This window comes from Saimiri boliviensis, chromosome 15 (genome assembly GCF_048565385.1).
Source record: "Saimiri boliviensis isolate mSaiBol1 chromosome 15, mSaiBol1.pri, whole genome shotgun sequence".
Lineage (NCBI taxonomy): Eukaryota > Metazoa > Chordata > Mammalia > Primates > Cebidae > Saimiri > Saimiri boliviensis.
Window position 1 is genome coordinate 54,464,809 of NC_133463.1, and position 21,929 is coordinate 54,486,737.

At 40.4% G+C, this 21,929-nt stretch overlaps 1 protein-coding gene across 2 annotated transcripts in view; it reads right to left on the bottom strand.

Annotated features, from left to right (window-relative positions):
- DPYS (dihydropyrimidinase) overlaps positions 1–20,860 on the bottom strand; it is an 84,991-nt gene extending 64,131 nt beyond the window's left edge. The window contains exons 1-3 of one of the 2 annotated variants that reach the window (XM_074387036.1): positions 20,433–20,860; positions 5,641–5,799; positions 1,802–1,981 (exon numbers count right to left, since the gene is read on the bottom strand). In XM_074387036.1, coding sequence (XP_074243137.1) covers positions 1,802–1,981; positions 5,641–5,799; positions 20,433–20,696 — 603 coding nt within the window. In that variant the 5' untranslated portion in view covers positions 20,697–20,860. The remainder of the gene's footprint in view (positions 1–1,801; positions 1,982–5,640; positions 5,800–20,432) is intronic. The other variant, XM_010349284.3, reaches the window with a different exon arrangement.
- Between the last annotated feature and the right edge of the window lie 1,069 nt (positions 20,861–21,929).

The window sequence follows — 21,929 nt, forward strand, 5'->3', positions numbered from 1 at the left end:
AAATTAGTAAAATTGCTACGGAGAATAGTTTGGAAGTTCTTCAAAAAACTAAAAATAGAGCTACCATATGATCCAGCTATCCCACTGCTGGACATATATGTGAAAGAAAGGAAATCAGTATATCAAAGAGATATATCGATATTACCATGTTTGTTGCAGCACTGTTTAGCCACGATTTGGAAGCAGCCTAAGTGACCATCAACAGATGAATGGATAAAGAAAATGTGGCAGATGCACAAGGGAGTAAGATCTTGCCATAAAAGAGAATGAGATCCAGTCGTCTGCAACAATGTGGATAGAACTGGAGGTCATTATGTTAAGTGGAATAAGCCAGACACAGAAAGACAACCATTGCATTTTCTCACTTATTTGTGGCATCTAAAAATTAAAACAATTAAACTCATGGAGATATAAAATAGGATGTTTACCAGAGGCTGGGAAGGGTATTGGAGAGGGATGTGGGGGGAGGTGGGAATGGTTCCTGTGTTCAAAAAAAAAAAAAAAAAAAAAAGTTAGAAAGAATGAATTAGATTTAGTACTTGATAGCTCAACAGGACTATAGTCAATATTTGTACATTTTAAAATAAAAGAGTAAAATTAGATTGTTTGTAAAATAAAGGATAAATGTTTGAGGTGATAGATACCCAATTTTCCATGATATGATTCTTATGCATTGCATGCCTATATCAAATACCTCATGTACTCCATAAATATATACACCTAGTATATGCCCTACAAAAATAAAAAACTTTAAAAAGAAAAGGTGAAAAAGATATGAAGTCAGTTCTAATCACATTCTTTGAAAAGCAATACCTGTATTTAAGACTTAATATTGATCAAACAAAATAAAATACCATGGATCCTTATTGAAGTGACTCATTGTCATACTCTGTAATCAGTTCTGCTTTTCTTATGGACTAATCCTCTTCACTTGCTACCCAATCCAACCCACTAAATGGTATTCGACCTGTCATCTCTCTTCTTCAAAATGTTATTTCTTCCTTAAAAGAAGGGGATGAAGTCAAGACTCAGAGTGGTAAAAAGACTTCCTGGTGTCATGAAACTATAGAATAGAAGAGTCTAATTTAAACCCTCGTCTGTTTTTTGTTTTGTTTTGTTTTTACAGCTTACGCTCTCTTCTCATTATTCCTCTCTGCCTTGTGGCCACTGAACCTCAATCTCACTCAGTTTAATGGGAGCTGAGTCTAGGGAGACCAAAAAAAAAAAAAAAAAAAAAAAAAATCAGCTAATATAAAGAGCAAGAGACAGCTCTTTAAATCTTGCAGATGGTGTACCCTTCAGGCATTAATAATGAGACTAACATGAGAAATAAATATCATCTCGATTCCTCCAGAGCACATTTTAATATCCAGTTTCTGAAAAGAGTAGGGCTTTCAACAGCTACCTAACACACTACTTAAGTCATAAGATGACACAGATGTTGTCCATGCTTTGGTGTTCTGAATCAGCAGCCTGAGCTTCTGAAAAACAACAACAAAGCCAAAACTGTGCTGGACGACACAAAGAAAAGTATTTGTGTTTTCAAAACAGCACATGTTTGAGATCTAAGAGCTGGTTTGCAAAGGGGAAATTCTCATTCAAGTGCGTGTACTACCTGCAAAAAGCTGAGAGCAGGGACTCCAGTAAATGAAGTCGGGAGTTTCTGAGCCACAGAAAATCCATTTCTGGATTTCTCATCTTCCAATGCATTAAATGAGTTTACCTATGTAGACCCAATCATCTTCACCTTAAGTTATGGCTGCTGTCATTTCTGTAGAAGCTTTGGAATGCAAATGCTTACCTCTGCAATTAAGTCTCCATTTTCTGCATGGACCTGGGCAATTGCCCCAATTTCCTTGCACTGAGAGAAGGCTGCGTACAGCTCCAGGTCTCTCACCATGTACAGATCTTTATAGGCCATAAACATCTTGAAAGAGTTAACACCTTTATCTTGCGCAAGGATTTTCATTTCTTCTTTAACCTAAAAGGCAGCAGCAACCATAACAACAATATGTTACTCTAATTTAAATGATAATCTCAACATTCTCTAAAATGTTGCATTTGGAAGAGAAATAAGTAAAATAAGGACAAGAGTTTAGTTCCACAAAAATGCAATCAAGGCCTTGATCTTTCTCCCAGGTTATACCCCATTTCATCTGATAAACTGTTGCTGCTCTCATACTTTTAAATCATGAAAAAGCAAAGAGCTTTTCCCAAAGTACTTTATTTCTGTATTTGGATATAAAATTCTCTGCATCTATCTCCTAGTTCAAGGAAATTATTTTAGAAAATGAGCATGAAACCATGTTGGCAGCAACAGAAGCAACCATATATCCAGCAGGAATGAACGTTAATGTGAGGTAAGAATTCCAGTTCAAATCTGAAAGCCACGGGTGGAGTTCTTAGAAGGAGGAAGTAGAAGACGCAGAAGGACTCAGGCATGCCCGAGAAAGCACGAACTCAGGGTTTAGCTGTAGGGCCAGCTGTGGTGGGCATGAGACCCACTGGCAGCTCCTCAGAGGTGAGAGCTGGAGACTCTGGATCCATTGGAAGTTCAGAGGCCTTCAGGGTTGCCAAGGGTCAGGGTCAAGTTAATGTCAAAACTATCTCAATAATTGCCTTTTTTTTTTTTTTTTTTTTTTTTTTTTTTTTTTTTTTTTTGAGACAGATTATCGCTCTGTTGCCCAGGCTGGAGTGCAGTGGCGTGATCTTGGTTCATTGCAACCTCTGCCTCCCAGGTCCAAGTGATTCTCCTGCCTCAGCCTCCCAAGTAGCTGGGATTACAGGGGTGCGCCACCATGCCCAATTAATTTTGTATTTTTGGTCGAGATGGGGTTTTGCCATGTTGGCCAGGCTGATCTCTAATTCCTGACCTCAAGTGATCCACTTGCCTTGACCTCCCAAACTCCTGGAATTATAATTGCTCTTGTAGGTTAGATTCAAACCTCAATAAGGATCAAAAATTTCAAAGGAAAAAAGTGTAGATTTGACCAAATAAGACTGTTTGAACTTCTATATGTAAAAACATACACACACACATAATGAAAAACGTAACATGCATAGGATTATTGCTCTTAGCTAATAAAAGTTCTTTCAACTCGATAAGAAAAACATGTTGAAACATGTTGCCGACAATTCACGGAGGAACTATAAATGCCTAATAACACATGCAAAAAATAAACTTCCTACTAACTCAAAAGTACAAAATAAAGCAGTGTAATCCTACTGAGTCAGCAAAGTTTAAGAATAATACTATTACACATGAATCCACTCACTGCTATAACTGTATAGTCCCTTAGTAAGATTCCTCCCTTTTCTTGATGGTGCTTATCACCGGGCATAGCATGTTCTTACTTGCTGATCACCTGTCCGCCCCACTAGGATTTCAGCCCCACAGGAGAAGGGTCCTTGTAAGATATGTCCGGTGCCGTATCCTAGAACAGTGCCTGGTGTGTAGTGCCCACTCAGTAACTATTTATTGAATAAATTAATTACTAATTAACTAATTTAGGAAAAAAGCTCCAAAATACTGGGAGTGGGCAAGTGATGGAATGTGCTCCAAGTTAGGTTAAGTGACAACAGCAAGGGACAGAACGGGAGATAGTGCACCTCATTTTTCCCCCTAACAGTTTCAGATTTTTTACAGTGAGTACTTTAGCTTTACAGTCAGAAAATGCTTGAAACATTGTTAGCATACTCACATGATGGGCTTCTAAAGAGGATCATGATCTGCATTGCTTACATGAAATATCTTTCGGTCCCTGAGTAGAAGAGCCCTCATTAATCATCCCTGCCATTGACATCCATGGAAAAGTCTCATTATACAACTTGCAAGCATATTGGCTTCAGCCTTGCTCCTCCGAAAGTTTGGTACCTAAACCAGCAGCAACAGTGTCACCTGGTTGCTTGCTAGAAAAGCAGAATCTTAGGTCCCACCTGCTTCTAACCTACTGCTATGGGCTGACTTGTATGACCCCAAAATTCTTATGTTGAAGCCCTAACCCCATGTTTGGAAATAGAGTCCTTGCAGATGTAATTTGTTAAGATGAGTTCATGAGCACGTTGGCTTTATCCAATGTAACTGGTGCATTTATATGAAGTGGAAACTGGGACATACACCTGCCACAGGGAGAACATTATATGAAGATGAAGGCAGAGAATGCCAAAGGTTGTCAGCAAAGTACCAGAAGTCAGGAGACAGGAACAAAACAAGTTCTCCCTCAGATCCCTCAGAAGGAATCAACCCGCTGATACCTGGATCTCAGCCTTCTGGCCTCCACAGCTGTGAGATGGTAAGTGTCTGTTGTTTAAACCATTTTGTTTGTGGTACATTGTTTGCTACCATTACAGCAGCCCTAGCAAATGAATAACGCCCCTGAACAGAATCCACAATCTGCATTTTAGCAAGGTTTACCAGGTGACTTTTTGCATACTCAAGTGTGAGAAGCACTGATAAGGACAAACACCATTACCTTTGTTCCATGTTATAACGTAAGGAGAATAGGAAAAGGAAGAGAAGAAGGAAGGGACTGAGGGAAGAGAAGAAAAGAAGGAAGGAAGGGAGGCAGGGAGGGAGGGAAAACAAGAGGAAAGAAGGGAGGGGGGAAAGGGAAGGAAAGGAGGGACGATCCTAAAAGTGTAACAGTTCAGATGATCACTAAAAATGGCATGTTTGGAGAAAAATTAACTTTAGCTATGGACTATAAACCTTGCTATTATGTTTGCTGAACTCTCTGTTACAGAATATTTGTTTTAGATTAACTTGGTGTCTAAAGCCTGAGTTTGTCAGGGAGGTGGGACTATAAGTTACTCAGATAATGTCCTAATGGTGAACTCTTTCTGGTAAAAAGATTTCTGAATTAAGTGCAATATAGAAAAACATGTTGCAATTTAAATTCCAAGTAAAAGTTTCTTCCAAAATTCACATACAAATTTGTGTAGGAAGAAATCAACATATTTTAACATCTCTCAAAACTGTCTTATCTATCTAAATCATGTTATTTCTGCCATGGGCTGGGTAATTAGTGACATGGAAGGTTGCTTTAAGCTCTGTTATGAAATGGTCTGACCAGGTGGTAACAGCAGAGCAGGAAGATCACTCGGTCAGGAAACAGCTGGGAGAAGATTCTGGAAGAAGTCCAGGCCTGTCCCTTCCTCTCTAAAGAAGGCTCATGAGTGGGAAGGCAGGCTTCTAGTTCTAGAGAATTCTAAATTTAGAATTTCCTTGATTTTTTTTTTTTTTGAGAAGTCAAACATATTTTATTGAATTTCTAACCTGTGGGAAAGTACTCTTTAAAAGATTCCAGGGATATTGAATTTAAGAAAAAGAGAAATCAGTATATTAAACATTACACCTAAAGCATTGATGACTCATCGATTAAACATTAGGAGAAGCTGTTATGAATGAGCATAAGGATGTATCCTATTGTCTTTATATTATTTTTTAAACTTAGGTTTTAAAATCGATAATACTTTGCAGGATTAAAAATTCAGAAGATACAAAAGAATATGCAATGAAAAGTCTTCCTGCCAGTTGGTCCTCCAGTCATCAAAGAAGCAATCAGTGTCACCAGTTCATTGCTCGTGTGCAGTGTGAGGACAAGAGGACAATGGGAACACACTGGAATCCAGGTGCATTACCTGGTCACTCCACCACGTCACTGCCACATGAAGGCTGTAGTCGCAGCAAACTTTGGGATCAGCCCAGCTTCGCCAGGTCTCAAAGGCCTCGATGAGGGAGTCACCTTTCTGAGGAATGGCGAAATCAAGGATCATGGTGGTGCCTCCTGCGAGAGCAGCCTGGAATCATAAGAAGGTTTCAACAAATTAGCCATCAGTTTCCTAGCTAAGTCATTTATCATCTTGAACAATATGCATTTGTAAGCACTTGGGCAAACTCAGTGGGTCCAGGAAATTGCAGAAAGATGCTGCCTGTTTAAATGACCTAGAAAGGCATGAATAGACTTTTCATAAATTAAGTTTAAAGTATTAAAACTGCTGGAATTGCTTCTGCAAAAGGAATGCCGTATCTGATAAGATTAAAATGGCTTTGACTCGAAAACAGAGTGAGTACTGTAAAGAAAAATCAAAATGGAAAAGTGAAAAAAATGCACACATTTTTTCTTCTTGAGAAGCTATTTTCATTATTATAAAATTCCATTTTATCAAAATCCATTCTGATGAACTGTATCTCTAACTTCCCTGTGGTCCTCTTGGAATCCTGGGAGACTTACATGGTTCTAGCCTTGTCTGCCTTCCCAGAAACCAACTGGTGACCCCTTCATCTTTCTTAGATTTGCACGTGCCCTCTGTCCACTGCCGCCGCCCTGGTCTTAGTTCAGATCATTCTCATTTCTCACCTTAACTATCGTAAGAATCCTGATTGATTTTCATCTCCCATTTCCTCCAATACAAACCCCTCATTGCAATGCGAGGGATATTTCCAAAGCATAAATGTGACCACTTGACTCCAAAGATGAAAACTGAGTGCTTCTCCTGGTCTCTGCACAAACTGGAATCTTCATAACGTGGTCTATAAATCCCTGCATTCTGCTTCAACTTGCAATATACCCCTTGGCATATTACATTACGTTACATCACGACTAATTTGAAAACTGTTATCACATCACGTGACTTTGAGTAATTATTTAAATTGATTTCATTTAAACTAAAATCACAAGATGGTTAATTGTTTTTAATTGTATTCAGACAATGTAGGTGAAGAAAACATAGACAGGTGGAATGCTAGCACAGTGCCTGAGGCCATGGACCTGAGAGGCTCATGGGCACCAGGGTACAAAGGTCATCGTCATTACTTATTCACTGTGGTAATCTGAGCAATTTCTTAACCTCCGTGTGCCTTTAATTCACCATCTGCAAAATGAGGACAATTGTACCTAAAGCATAGGCTTGTTAGGAGGAGTAAACGGGTAACGGATACAGAGTGCTTAGGGTCAGATGCAGTGGCTCATGCCTGTAATCTCAGTACTCTAGGATGCTGAGGTGGGAGGAGTGCTTGAGCCCAGGAGTTCAAGACCAGCCTGGGCAACATGTTGAAACCCCATCTCTGCAAAAATGTAAAATTAGCCAGGCATGGTGGCACATGCCTGCAGTCCCAGCTACTTGGTAGACTGAGACAGAAGGACCTCTTAAGCCCAGGAGTTTGAGGCTGCAGTGAGTTATGACTGCATCACTGCATGCCAGCTTGGGCAACAGAGTGAGTCCCTGTCTCAAAAATAAACAAGTGAATAAAAAAATAAACAGGTAAATAAAAGAGCCTAGTATAGAGTTAGATTCACGGTAAGTGTTTTATGAGTTCAGCACTACTATTTCAGGATTAGGAACTTTTCCATCATCCCTATATCATGTTATCTTATCACCAGAAATGTGGTCATGTTACAACACAGGAGGGCACAGTGCCCCAGCCTCTCTTTCCGGCCCCCCCCACCATCCCCCCCATGGCGTCCAGACACACCAGATGCCCCCATGTCCTACCTGTTATGCCAGCTCTATTCTACCCCGACTTTTCTTGCTTGCTTCAGTAGATTCGTATTCTTCCTTAAGTTACCTGGCCCCACTCCAATTCTTTTTGCTCTCAAAAATTACACTTTTTGTACAGGATCCTGTACATTGTCTCCACCTTTAAATAACATTGCTTTATCGGTGGCAAAACAATATGTATTTGCATTTCTTAAGAAATCCCTGAGGCCGAGAGAGATCCAAGATGGCTGATCACTAGCAGCTCGGGATTGTAGCTCCCACTGAAAACGCAAAGAACGAGAGGACGCCACACTTTCACATGAATTCTTGTTGCTCACGCACCAGGAGATTCCCAGCGGAGGAGCCCCACGGGTCGCCAGCGCGACTCTTGTGACCGGCGAGGCGGTCTTGCCGGCGCCTCAGAGCGTCGGTTCTTGGGGCAGAGTCAGAAAAGCACCATCAATCTTAACGCCGCTGATTTGGTCGGCGCAGTGGGTTGCTCAGATTTTGGCGCTGAGAATCAATAAGTTGGACGTCCACTCAGAAACCCAATTACAAAGACGGTAATTATAAAGACCACAGATGGATAAATCTACAAGGAAGGGAAGAAAACAGTCAAAAAAGGCTGAGAATACCCAAGATCAAAACGCCTCTTCCTCAGCAGGGGATCCCAGTTCCTCATCAGCAACGAAACAAGGCTTGATGGAGAACGAGTGTGTTCCAATTACAGAAGCAGGCTTCAAAACGTGGATAATAAGAAACTTCTGTGAATTAAAAGAACTTGTTCTAACACAATTTAAAGAAACTAAGAACTTTGAAAAAAGGTTTGACGAAATGTCAACAAGAATACAAAATTTAGAGAGGAAAATAAGTGAATTGATGGAACTGAAAAACACAATACGAGAACTACGTGAAGTATGCACAAGTTTTAACAGCCGAATTGATCAAGCAGAAGAAAGGATATTAGAGGTCGAAGACCAACTCAATGAAATAAAACAAGAAGACAAGATTAGAGAAAAAAGGATAAAAAGGAATGAGCAAAGTCTCCAAGAAATATGGGACTATGTGAAAAGATCTATTCTACGCTTGATAGGTGTACCTGAATGTGACGAAGAGAATGAATCCAAGCTGGAAAATATGCTTCAGGATATTATTCAGGAAAATTTTCCCAACTTAGTAAGGCAGGAAAATATTCAACTCCAGGTAATACAGAGAACACCACAAGGATATTCCTCAAGAAGAGCAACTCCAAGGCACATAATCGTCAGATTCACCAGGGTTGAAATGAAGGAGAAAATACTAAGGGCAGCCAGAGAGAAAGGTCAGGTTACCCACAAAGGGAAGCCTATCAGACTTACAACAGATCTCTCAGCAGAAACCCTACAAGCCAGAAGAGAGTGGGGACCAATATTCAACATCCTTAAAGAAAAGAACTTTCAACCAAGAATTTCACATCCAGCCAAACTAAGCGTAATAAGTGAAGGAAAAATAAAGTTTTTTGTGAACAAGCAAGCACTCAGAGAATTCATCACCACCAGGCCTGCTTTACAAGAGCTTCTGAAAGAACCACTACACATAGAAAGGAACAAACAGTATCAGCCTTTCTAAAAAATACCAAAAACTAAAGAACATCAATATAATGAAGAATTTACATCAACTAATGGGCAAAATAGCCAGCTAATATTAAATGACAGTATTAAACTCACATATATCATTAATTCTAAATTTAAATTGACTAAATTCCTCAATTCAAAGACAGGAAATTTGGACAAAAAACTAAAACTGTATGCTGCATCCAGACCCATCTCACATTCAAGGATACACAAAGACTCAAAACAAGGGATGGAGAGAGACTTACCAACCAACCAGAGAGCAAAAATAAATAAATAAAAAGCAGAAGTTACAATTTTTGCCTCTGATAAAATAGTATTTAAAGCAACAAAGATCAAAAGAAGCAAAGAAGGACATTATATAATGATAAAAGAATCAACGCAACAACCAGAAGAGTTAAAGGTCCTAAATATACACGCACCCAATACAGGAATACCCAGACATACAAGACTTATGAAGAGACTTAGACTCCCACACAATAATAGTGGGAGACTTCAACATTAATATTAGACAGATCAATGAGACAGAAAATTAACAACGATATCCAGGACTTGAACTCAGATCTGGAACAAGTAAACGTAATTAACATTTATAGAACTCTCCACTTTACACAAAATATACACTCTTATCAGTACCACATCATACCAACTTAGAAGTTTAAACGAAATGTTGGTTGGCTCCTTGTTTGTTACTCTCTTCCCTCATTTTCTTTCATGTCTCCATTATTAAGGACAATTATAGGCATACCCATATTTAGACTGCATTCTAGCCCGGGCAACAAAGCAATACCCCCATTCTCTCTCCCTCTTCCTCTTTCTCTTTCTTCCTCTTCTTTATTCTTTTTCTTATTATTCTTTTTCTCAAAAAAAAAAAAAAAAGAAAGAAATCCCTATTGATGTAATAAAAATACTGAGAAAAAATTTCCTCAGGCTTTGTATTTTTATTTGAATATGGATTAATCTTCTTACCTTCTTCCTTCTTAAAGTGTCTTCCCAGTATGACAAGACAACCCTGAGGACCAAGGACTTTTTTCTAATAGAATGTGCTGTTAATTAAAGCATTGGAAGAAAGTCCTCTTTTAGCATCTACTGAACTAGAAAATCAAGCTTAAAGAATTATTCTTTCTATTCTTTCCCTATTAAAAGTCTACCACACACAGGATGTCGAGAAATTAGATACATGGCTGGTGGGAATGTAAACTGGTACAGCCACTTAGGAAAACAGTTTGGAGTTTCTCTTACAGTTAAAGATGGAGTTACTGTAGGACCAAGCAATTCCACTCCTAGGTCTATAGCCAAGAGAAATGAAAACATGTTCTTGTAAAAACTCGTATACAAATATTCACAGCAGCATGATCCATGATAGCCAAAAAGTAGAAACAATACAAATGTCCATCAATTCATGAATGGATAAATAAAATGTCATCTATTCATACAATGGGGTAGTATTTGACCATAAAAGGAAATGAGGAACTAACACATGATATGACATGGATGAAGTATGAAAATATGATGCTAAGTGAGACAAGCCAGTCATAAAGATTATATAGTGTGTGATTCCATTTATATGAAATGTCCAGAAGAGGCAAATCCATAGAGCAAGTGAGATGGCAGTTGTCTGGTGCTGGGTAGAATGAGGAGAGTCCAAGGTGATAGCTAAAGGGTATGGTGTTTCTTTTGGGGGTAAAAAAAAAAAAAATAGTGTTCTGGCTGGTCACGGTGGCTCACGCCTGTAATCCCAGCACTTTGGGAGGCTGAGGCGGGCAGATCCCCTGAGGTCAGGAGTTCAAGACTAGCCTGGCCAACATGGTGAAACCCCATCTCTACTAAAAATACAAAAATTAGCTGGGTGTGGTGGTGGATGCCTGTAATTCCAGCTACTCAGGGGGCTGGGGCAGGAGACTCACTTGAACCTGGGAGGCAGAGTTTAGAGTGAGACGAGATCGTGCCATTGCACTCGAGCCTGAGTGACAAGAGCGAAACTCCATCTCTAAACAAACAAAAAAAAAAGTGTTCTACAATTGATTGTGGTGATGCTTGCACAACTCTGTGGATATACTGAAAGCCATTGTCCTATACACTTTAAATGACCAAATTGTATTGTGGGTGGATTTTATTTCCATAAAACTGCTACCAGAAAAGGTCTACCACATGCAAGCCATTATATGTAGTGAAGAAAGTGGGAGATGACACAAATAATTGGGCAATGTAGGCAATGATTCTGTCCTCACGATGTTTATAGGAGAGACAGAAATACCAACAAATAAATATAATAAAATAATTAGATTGTAATAACAGGTAGCAAGTCTACTTTTACAATAAACAGCAGCATAGAAATTGTTAAAGGGAGGTAAAATTTGCTAAGCTCCCTAGAAGAGGTACAGACAAAAGATGACTGGGAATTCAGAGGAAAGAAAGATCAACTTAGAGATCAGAGACAGCTTGGATTTTAATCAGGATTAGGACATACACATGGAAGTTTTCAATTAAGTGTAATAATATCTGACTCACAGCAAGTGCTATGATGCTGTTTCTATGCACCCTGATGCTCTAGGAACTATTCCAGTGTTTTGCATATTTTAACCATCTCAAGAGCTCTGCAGCAGGTAGTATTGTTAACTCCACTTTAGAGTGGTGAAAATTGACTACAGAAAACCTAGATGACGGGCTGACAGGTGCAGCAAACCACCATGGCACATTGTGCACATGTATCCCAGAACTTAAAGTAAAATAAAGAAAAAAAAAACTGAATATAGAACCATCAATAACTTGGCCAAAATCTCATGGCCAGCAAGGGACAATGGCAGGGTTGGAACCCAAGTCATCAGGCCCTAGAGCCTGGGCCTTCAGGAAACATGAACTGCATGAGGGGAAGCTCTGAGGAAGAAGATCCAGGGGAAGAGGTAGCAGCTCAACAGAAAGTGATAAAGGGCAGAATTAAGGTTCATATAAAATGTGGACCATATAAAATGTTGGTCCCAGAGGAGGAAGACAGGGCAATGATAGTTTTTAGGCACAAAGGGAGTCAGGTGAGCTGATTTGACTGGGATGATTGAAAAGATGGCAGGTGAGTGGACAGAGGAGGAGTGTGATCTGCACTTAGGAGGAACACGAGGGAAGTGGAGAACCCCCTGAGAGTGAGGTGCTTGGGCACGTGTCCACCTGGTGGTACATGCAACAGGGAGACATACAGACCTGATTCCAAAGAGCATCAAAACTAGGAGAAAAATGTAGGAGTGACCTGGTAGAGGATGCCAGAAGGGTCCTGAGGCTGGCCAAAATGGCCAGGGAGAGAGAAGCCAGACATGACAACATGAGCCACAATAATGTGCTTCAGAACATACCAACACTCTCCATGAACACAAAACCGAACTTAGCTAAGACAAACGTTTAAGTGGCTAGTCCTGGGTGGTATTATTCCAGGTCTTTTAAATTTTTCCCTAGTTAAATTTTATTTTCAATATTGTCTAAATTTTCTATTAAAACTCATAATTTTTATAAGAAAAATAAAATAAATATTTTACATAAAATACATGACACAAGGCATATATATGTACAGTCATGTGCCATAATGGTGTTTTGATCAATGACAGGACTACATATATGACAGTGCACAGTACCACAGTTCTACTGTACCTATTCTATGTTTAAGTTGTTTCCTCTCAACTCATTCACAACACTCCAGTGACACTGTCCCTTGGCTCTTTTAGTGGACCTGAGTTCTTTCCCATTTCGAAGAGAGACAGCACTCATGTTCTTCTCTCCTCTACCCATTCCTGTGCTAAGTCCAACCAATTCTTAACCCTGGATCATGCTGGAGTCATATAGGAAGCATTTACCCCATACCCCAGAGATTCTGATTTAATCAATGTTGGTTCATCTCTGTACATTCTGTGCTCATTACAGTGCCTGGCACATAAATATTCTCAACATGTTTGAAGGGGAAAGGAAGAGAAGGACCAATGAATTTCCCCAAAAGTTATGAGATGGAATAATTATGATTAAGTTTTCCAATAGCAAACTGGGAAAGCTGTGTAAGTTGCATGTTAGTGTGAAATGTCATTTCCCAAAAATATTGCTAGTCCTGGCCCTGTAGTTTCCTAAATTCTTCTATGAAAATGTTAATATGGAATGTCAATGCTGACCACATCAAAGGCTGAACGCTTAGATTTTCCGAAGTTCACTACCAAATCAGTGTTAACTGGGACTTGAACAAACACAATTATAGTTTATTTCTGTATCTATGCCTCAAATAATTTCTTGACTTCTAAAAAAGATTACATTTTGTTTTACTTTCACATGAATATTAAGGTCTTTGCTTTTATGTGTGAACAACAGATCCTCAGGCTCAGGAGCCCATCCATGACTATCACTGTTTAATGCAATTTCCCTGTTAGTTGCAATGAAACATAATGGCAAATTTGAAGTGTCCTCCCTCAATTTGTTACTTCACTTGTGAGAGAAAAGCACAAAGCAATATTGAGGTGTAGATGCTGGGCAGTTGCCCAGGCTCACTTGTCAGCCAAGTAAGCAGCTCAGAAACACAGCCAGGTGATGCAGGTCAGTATGACTGATGACTCAGCAAAAGGGAAAATGCCAGGTGTCACTGACCTCACATGTTTACACAAAAATTGTGACAATCATCAAAGCAAAGTCTACAAAGCACAAACTTACTATATAAAATGTTTTATCAAAGTCCAGAGAGATTAGAGACCCATATGCCTCTAGTCTGTTTACCACTGAGACCAAATATCATGGTTTTCATCTCTAGAACCTCTGTACCAGCCACAATGCCTGGCACTTAGTGGGTTTCCAAGAAATACTTGTTGACTGAATTCATGAAACCTAACAGCCAACTTGAAAAATCTTTAGTTTGGGATTATTCCGAATGAGATGGCAGCTGAAGCTCTAGAATACGCCACTGTAGCATAAAGATTATTTTGAGCTCAAGATATTTGAGAATAGGTGTTTTTTTTTTTTTTTTCTTTTTTCCTGAAGTCCCAAATCTGCTATAAAGCAAAGCCTTCCCAAAGACCTCAATTACCATCCCCTCTCCAGGGATTTCACAATCAGGGATGATTGACTTACCACTAGAGACTTGGAAGCTGACACCATTCCTAATAGACATTGTCACAAAATTATCGTATGTCCCATATTTTCTTCTAAGGGCCTATTTACCTTTTCTAAAGTCATTTGCTTTCCTATGTGTCTTTTCTCCCCACGACTGTCCCCATTAAGAAGTCATTTGTTTCTTTTTAAGTTCCTGCTCTGCCTTCCCTTATTCTGTTAAGATGGTGTGTAACCCTCAAATTCTAGTCCCCTTGAGTCACATTTTTCTGTGAATTCCTACATATGCACTTGAATTTTTAAAATTTGTCTTTTCTTTTCTGAATCTCTCTTTTGTCAGTTTAATTTGCAGGCCAGGTGCAGTGGCTCACACCTGTAATCCCAGCAGTTTGGGAGGCTGAGGTGAGTGGATTGCTTGATCTCAGGAGTTTGAGATCAGTCTGGCCAACATAGTGAGACCCTGTTTCTACAGAAAAAAAAAAAAAAATTAGCTGGGCACAGTGGTGTGCGCCTGTAGTCCCAGCTACTGGGGGGTTAAGGTGGGAGGATTGCTTGAGTCTGGTATGTTGAGAATGTAGTGAACTGAGATTGTACCAGTGTACTCCAGCCCATGTGAAAGAGTGAGACCTTGTCTCAATAAAATAAAAATAAAATAAAATAAAAGTCATTATCCACCATCGACCAGAATGCAGTGAAATTGGAATGATAATGGGCACATACACTGAAAAGCAGTCTGAATGCATGTATTAAACTCCTTTAGGGTGTGTCTAATACTCATGAACCCAGGCATTTTATTCTAAGGGATGACTTCTGAGGCAATCATCAAGAATATGAACAATAATTTACATAAAAGGACATCTGTCACAGTATTGCTATATATTGGGAAAAAAAAACTGGAAATCACCAAAATGTCCATCATGAAGAATATGAGAACTGAACCATTAAAGTTTGGGAAACAGGAAGAAAAATGAGTTTGAAACTTGGAGGAGAGGTCACATTTTGTTTGGAACATGCTGAGTTTGAGGTGCTTCTGGGATATCCAGCTTGTGATGTCCAGAGACAGGCAGAAATTGAGGCGTGAAGCTTAAAGAAAATGGAGGCTGGAGAGAGAGATCCAAGACTCAGCCTCAGAGAGGATAATGGGGCCGCAAAATTACATTCTCCAGTGGTATTTAAGGACAGGGGTAAATGTTAAATGAACAAGGCTGACTCCAATCAGTACATCCAATTTGGTAAAAGGAAACAAATGTTTATATGCCCCCACCAAAAAAGAAATATCTAGAAGGATACGCAGCCAAATGTTAAAATTATAGGTGATTTAAATATCATTTTTCTTTATACTCATCTGTATTTTTCTTGTTTAAAAATGCAATTGATTCATTTAACTAATGTATATTGAGTGACTATAATGTGCCAGCATTTTCTTAAGAGCTGGATGACAAGTATATACTGTTTTATAACTAACCGATGCCTCATTTCACAGCTAACATGCTGACAATCTTGAGAGAAGAAATGACCTGCCCAAGGTCACAAAATCAGCCCACACAGCTCCTGAAGCCCAGCCTGGAGCCTCGGACAAGCAACAGAAAAGGGTATTTGATTTGCAACCAAGGTTTCTGAAGCACAGCTCTTCCACAAGTTGCGGAAAGCTCTATAAATACAACCGTAAATGTGTGGTGTGCTTAATCACATGCCTTGCACTGCCTTGTAAGTCATCACCACGATGGCATTTTACCAAAAATTTCAAAGCAAAATGTAATTTCCTTTCTCAATAATTTTGAGAACTTTTCATCCTTTACAATAAAGACAAAAGAAAAAAAGAAAAATGTGTTGCGTGGTTTCCCAGATTTTGAAAAGATGTTTCTCCTGCCAGCTACTGACACTACCCAGGTTTTTAATGCAATTCCACTCACTCTGACCTGCGTATACCTATGAATATAAATTTATGTATATTTGAACACTTACCAAACTCTTATAATTCGTTCTCTTATCACAGGATGTAGTAAAAGCAAAGTCACAATTCTTCCAAATTTATTAAATTCATACCACCCATTGAATAAAAAATTCCATTGTCCTTCCTCATAGTTAATTGAGTTATCTGAAGACCACTACACATCTGGTATAGACCAATAAAATGAAATATGATTTCTTTAAAGCAGAAAATTATTTCCATTAGTTACTTCAGAAAGCTTTTACCTGTAATTAAGTTAATCAATTATAGGCTTTAATCCAATCTCTGACATGAATTAGATTTACAAAATAAATAACCTTTATTTAACCTATATTCATTTTTAAAATTGAGTCCCATCACAATCTAGTGATCGATAGAGTACCACGAACAATATCCTTTTCTATTTGTCAGATATTATGAATGATCAGCCTGCTGGATTTAGAATGCAAACAGCTATTGGCCTAACCTTTTGGGGCCCATCTCCTGAAAGCATAATATATCATTTTTACTTTATGTTTTTTTCCATACTTAAGGTTCATTTCTGTACCCTTACAGATGATGTGGCTATAAATGTATGTATTATACAAATGCCTTATAAACCTAATACCTGCAGTGTATATTTATTTTGATAACCTTAACTGCCTCCAGCTTTAGGAAAGTGAAGAGCTACTGTCTTTTCTAAAGATGACTCTGCTCCATTTTTGAGAAAAGTTGCCTTGCATTAGCATGCAACTTACATGGCTTTGTCATCTATCACTTGCTACCCTGACAAATCTGAATATTAGATGTTTTTTCAAAAGAATAGACACTAATAGGTAACAGCTTTAGCGATGGGGTCAGGCAGTACTGAATCTAAAGAGTCACTCGATCAATTACAGCCCTAGATGTACAACCTTAAGCAGGTTACTTAAGCTTCAATTTCCTCAATTGTAAAAAAGTAGATAATGATATCTAGGATTTTTGGAAGATAATGCACAACTTAGGGCAGTGCCTGGCATGTGCTTGATAAAATAGATGTACTAATAAGAAGATGTTTTTCAAGTTTAACATATCATACAACCAGTATTTACAAAAGGCCTATCTCTGTCTCTAGCTCCCCAGAAGGAACACCCACCAACATTGCTTTGGGGATTATTGTGAAGGCCAGGAAAGAATACAACATAACTCTCTAATGCCTTCTTCCAGAACTCAAGCAATACTGTAATGTTCATGTTTATCTATATTTCCCCATCTGGTTCACTTTATGAAGCCTCAGCTGTTTCTGGGGATGGGAGTGGTTATCTCTTGGGATCCAACCTACTGATTCTGAAGTAGACTTTTGCAACACAGCCCCTTTGCGAGTACTGTTTAATATTCAACAGTAATTTGGTATTTGCTAAACCTTTGACCTTAATATCTCTGACCATATCATTTTCTGCTTAAGATCCTAAGCTCATGAAGCACTTGTTTTTGTTTAATGTTTTTGCAACCTTTAAGTACAGAAATGCTTAGAGAATCAGCTGGTGGATAAGTTATTTGAGATGTTGACAACAGACTCATATGGGAGAATGTAGCTCCCATAAGGACCTACATTCTCAGCTAAGAATTCTAAATCTCTCTAAATTAGAATCTCTCTAAACTAGAATGCCAGAATGGCTAAAGAACAGAGAGAAGACCAAGAACCCCTTCCCAGGAGCTTGCAGCATGCAATCTCGAGGAAGAGAGGGAATGCCCCTCCCCCACATAATTCCAGTTCCTCTTCTTTGCTGCTTCATCTGGAACCCTGATGGCAGAAAGAGAATGAAAGCTACTGCTCAGCTCTAAGAAGGAGGATGATGCTAGTGGGCAACTCATGGTCAGCAATAGCAGCTCCCCACCTCGCAGATGGGCGTGTTCAATGGGATGCCCTGCCGTCAGCAAAGCACTTTCTTAATGATAAGTCTGTGAAAACAGAAAGGGCTTGCACTATAACTGAAAACTGCAAGTTATGACATTTTAAATACAGGTATACACATACACATACACATACACATAGACACATGCACAATATGATCTCAATTATGTAAAATAGAGTATGTTAAAAAGCATAAAGGCAATAATGAAAACAATGGCTGTCACTGAGAAGGAGAGTATTATTAATATTTTTCTTTTTTTTACTTTCCTATTATTTTTCCAATTGCTTCCTATAGTCATATATTGCTTAGATAGCTAAAAAATTATTTTAAATATAAAAACAAGTTCATTTAAATTCAATGCATATTACTTTTTTAGCAAAAGGGAAAAATGAATAATCAAAACAAAGTTTGCTAATTTTCAAAGCAGACAATGATCTGTCCTACAAAATACTTTATTGACATAATGATAAAGGTTGATAATTAGTAACCAGGGAGAAGCTTTCCAAATGGCGATTTGAGCAGCCTGCCCAGATCCTTTTCTCCGGGTCAAATCTACCTGCCTTTCTTTTTTTCTGTTAAACATTTCAGTCAATCATAGAGGACTGGGGAACATGGAGAGGGGGAGGTGTAAGGAGAGCAAAACTGTCAGAAAACAGTATGTGAAAGAAGCGGCTATCATCAAAACTGCTCTGAAAGACTGTCGGGCTGTCCATAGTAACATGGGAAGAGAAAGACAGAGAGAGAGAGGAGTGGAGGGGGTCAGGGGAGTGAAAAAGGGAGGGAGAGATGGAGAGGGAGGTAGGAAGAAAGCCTACTATATGCTGGACTTAATAGCCTGACTTGTTTCACACATCAAGGTGTGGTCCAAGTGAAAAGCTGAGGCCTTGAGGATATCGATACATCTTCACTTTGGAAGATGCCATTTCTCTCAAAGTAGCTCAAAACACAAGACTCAGGAGGGTGTGGGTTTTACTTTAGCCCAAGTGTTGAGAGCAGAATTTTTACACTTTTTTCCTGTAAAGCTTCTCTGTTAGTCTCTTGATCTTGTGTTGAGAAGCTTTGGGGAAATGTTGCAGGTGTGTCCAATCTTTTGGCGTCTCTTGTCTTGGACCATACATAAAATATAGTAACACTGGCTCACACCTGTAATCCCAGTACTTTGGGAGGCCAAGGCAGGTGGATCATGAGGTAAAGAGATCAAGACCATCATGGCCAACACAGTGAAACCCCGTCTCTACTAAAAGAACAAAATTAGCTGGGCATGCTGGCACAGGCCTGTAGTCCCAGCCACTTGGGAAGCTGAGGCAGGAGAATCGCTTGAACCTGAAGGAAGGCAGAGGTTGTAGTGAGCTAAGATCATGCCACTACACTCCAGACTGGCGACAGAGTAAGATTCCATCTATAAATAAATAAATATATATATATACATATATGTGTATATGTGTGTGTGTGTGTGTATGCTAATACTAAGGACAGCTGATGAACTGATGAACTAAGAAATTAAAATTACAAAAATATCTCATAATGTTTTCAGAAAGTTTTTGAATTTTTGTTGGGCTGCTTTCAAAGCCATTCTGGGCTGTAGGTTGGACAAGTTTGGTTTAAGTTTCTTTCATTGACCCAAACTTCTAGGCCTTTGTGTCTGGAGAACCCAAGCCTACCTCCACCTGGGGAGTGGTGATCTGACTGCCCTCCTGCAACGTTAGTAAAACTATGGGTACCCCAGTAGCAAGAACGTTGTGTCCCAGGGCAAGTGGGATGGAGAAGAGATACGGCGAGGCTGCCTTGGAGTGTATGAGTGTATGAGTGTTGGGAGATCATTTCCGGAATAATTTCTCTTCTAAACCCTGGTCAGAGCTATATTTTTTCTACTGGGAGTGTAAGTAGGAGCAGAGGGCAGGGGACGGGAACGTGCACACAGTGGGCATCTAGCCCACCCAGACACATCATCAGCTACACTGCTCACTTTGAGTCAAGGCTGTAACTACCAGGTGAATGGATTTTTCATTTGGCTTTGGCTGGGGATGAAGGATGGGTGGAAATGGTTGGGAGAAATGGCTGGGAGTGCCTACTTTAAAACAAAGATTCTAAAGACGGTATGGAAGAGTTGCGACTTCTACAGAACACCAATCAAAACGGGGTGGAGGAGGGATTTGAGGAGTAAGCAGTATAGGGAAATCAGGGTAAGGGGATGGCATTAAAGAAATTAGCCAAAGGGAGGAGTCTGGGGCTTCTGGTTGAGCCAAGGCTGCTGGGCTGCTGCCGAGAAGGGGCGCCAAGAAAGGACCCCGGCCAGAAGATTGAATCCCCTCTGACACCCGCAGGGGCTGCGCTCTTTCCCACCCAGCCCCTCCGGGCAGCGCTGCGCGAGGCGGTCCGGCTGGGGTGCCCGGGACGGCTGGGGAGGCTGCCCGAGGCTCCGTGGGTGCAGCGGGGCGGGCACCTTGGTACCTTGGTGCCCTGGTGGAAGTCGTCGATGGACCGCGAGCCCATGAAGGGGAACTGCAGGTGCGTGTGCGTGTCGATGCCTCCGGGCAGGACCAGCTTGCCGGCGGCGTCGAGGACCCGCAGCCCCGCGGGCGCTTCCCCGGGAGGCAGCAGGTCGTGCCCGAGCGCCCGCACCACGCCGTCCTCCACCAGCACGTCGGCCACCTCGGAGAAGTTGTCGTTGACCACTCGACCCCCGCGGATCAGGAGCCGCGACGGTGCCGCCATGGAGAGGGGCGCGCGGGGTCCTACGGAGTCGGGCTGCGCGTAGGGGCTGGGCTGGAAGGACTGGGGTGCCCTCCTGCAAGGTCCCCACCGATGGCCCCGGAGCTCCGGCTCGGACAGCAAATCCCCAGCCCAGGGGCCTGGCCGGTTTCTGACCTGGCCGCAGGGGCGGCTCCTCCCCCGGGAAGGCTGGGCTGGAGCCCCAAAGGCCAGGAATGAACAGGTCCGCGGGGTCCTCGCACACTCAGACCCCAGGTGTTCTGCGCCCTGAGTCTAGTTATTCACCCGGGGTTTCGGAGTCATTGGAAGGGAAAGATCTTGGAGTTTTAAGAGAAAGGGACGTGCGTTTTCTATCATAAGATTAGGCTCTTAAAGGGAAAGAAATGCACTGCACCCTTTCCCGTGGTTGGGGGTGTGTTTGTACCAAAAGACGGACCCCGAGAAAGAAATAAAGAACCATCACCAAAAGCAGCAACAAAAATACCCAAACCCACCCAAGCCAGAACAGAGTCACTCATCTGGGTTTGCTTTCAAACGTTCTTAAGTGAGGAGCAAACCATATAATCCCAGTAATTGGCAGACACAAGGAAAGATCAGAGTGAAGTATTGAATCTATTTGAAAGAAAACAACTTAATATCAACTACTGTTCACGTTTTAATGACAGAATACATACCAACAAGTTTTTATTGGAAAATAGTCGGTACTGTAACTCAAAGATCTAAGTTCCTACTCCCAGTTTTTCCACAAAATCAGCTTAGAGATCTTCAGTAAAATCTTTTATTCTCTTGATTCCTCAGTTTTCTCATATATAAAACTGAGTAATACTTGTTGTTATCTCCCAGATTTGTTTTGAGAAGCAAATACAATAATGGATGTGAATACACCTTAAGAAAGTGGGAAGCGCCAGGCAAATTCACTTAACGAATACTGGCTTTGTAAGGACTACAAAGCTTACCTGACTAGGGGGATTGGCTAGAGGGCTAAGTGAGAAAGATAAACCACATTTCCACTCTCAAGTAGCTAAAAGCCAATAGTGACACACATACATATTTCAATATATAAAACAGAAAATTCTATCTTTGAGAGGGATAAAGATAAGAATTTAGAGGAAAGAGTGAGTTTATTTCTGGCTTAAAGAAAATCAAATATGGAAGATTTGTGAAGCAGTATTTGAACTAGGATACAGAGGATGTGAACACACAGAGGTGAGTGGTGGGAAGAGGACAGGCAGAGGG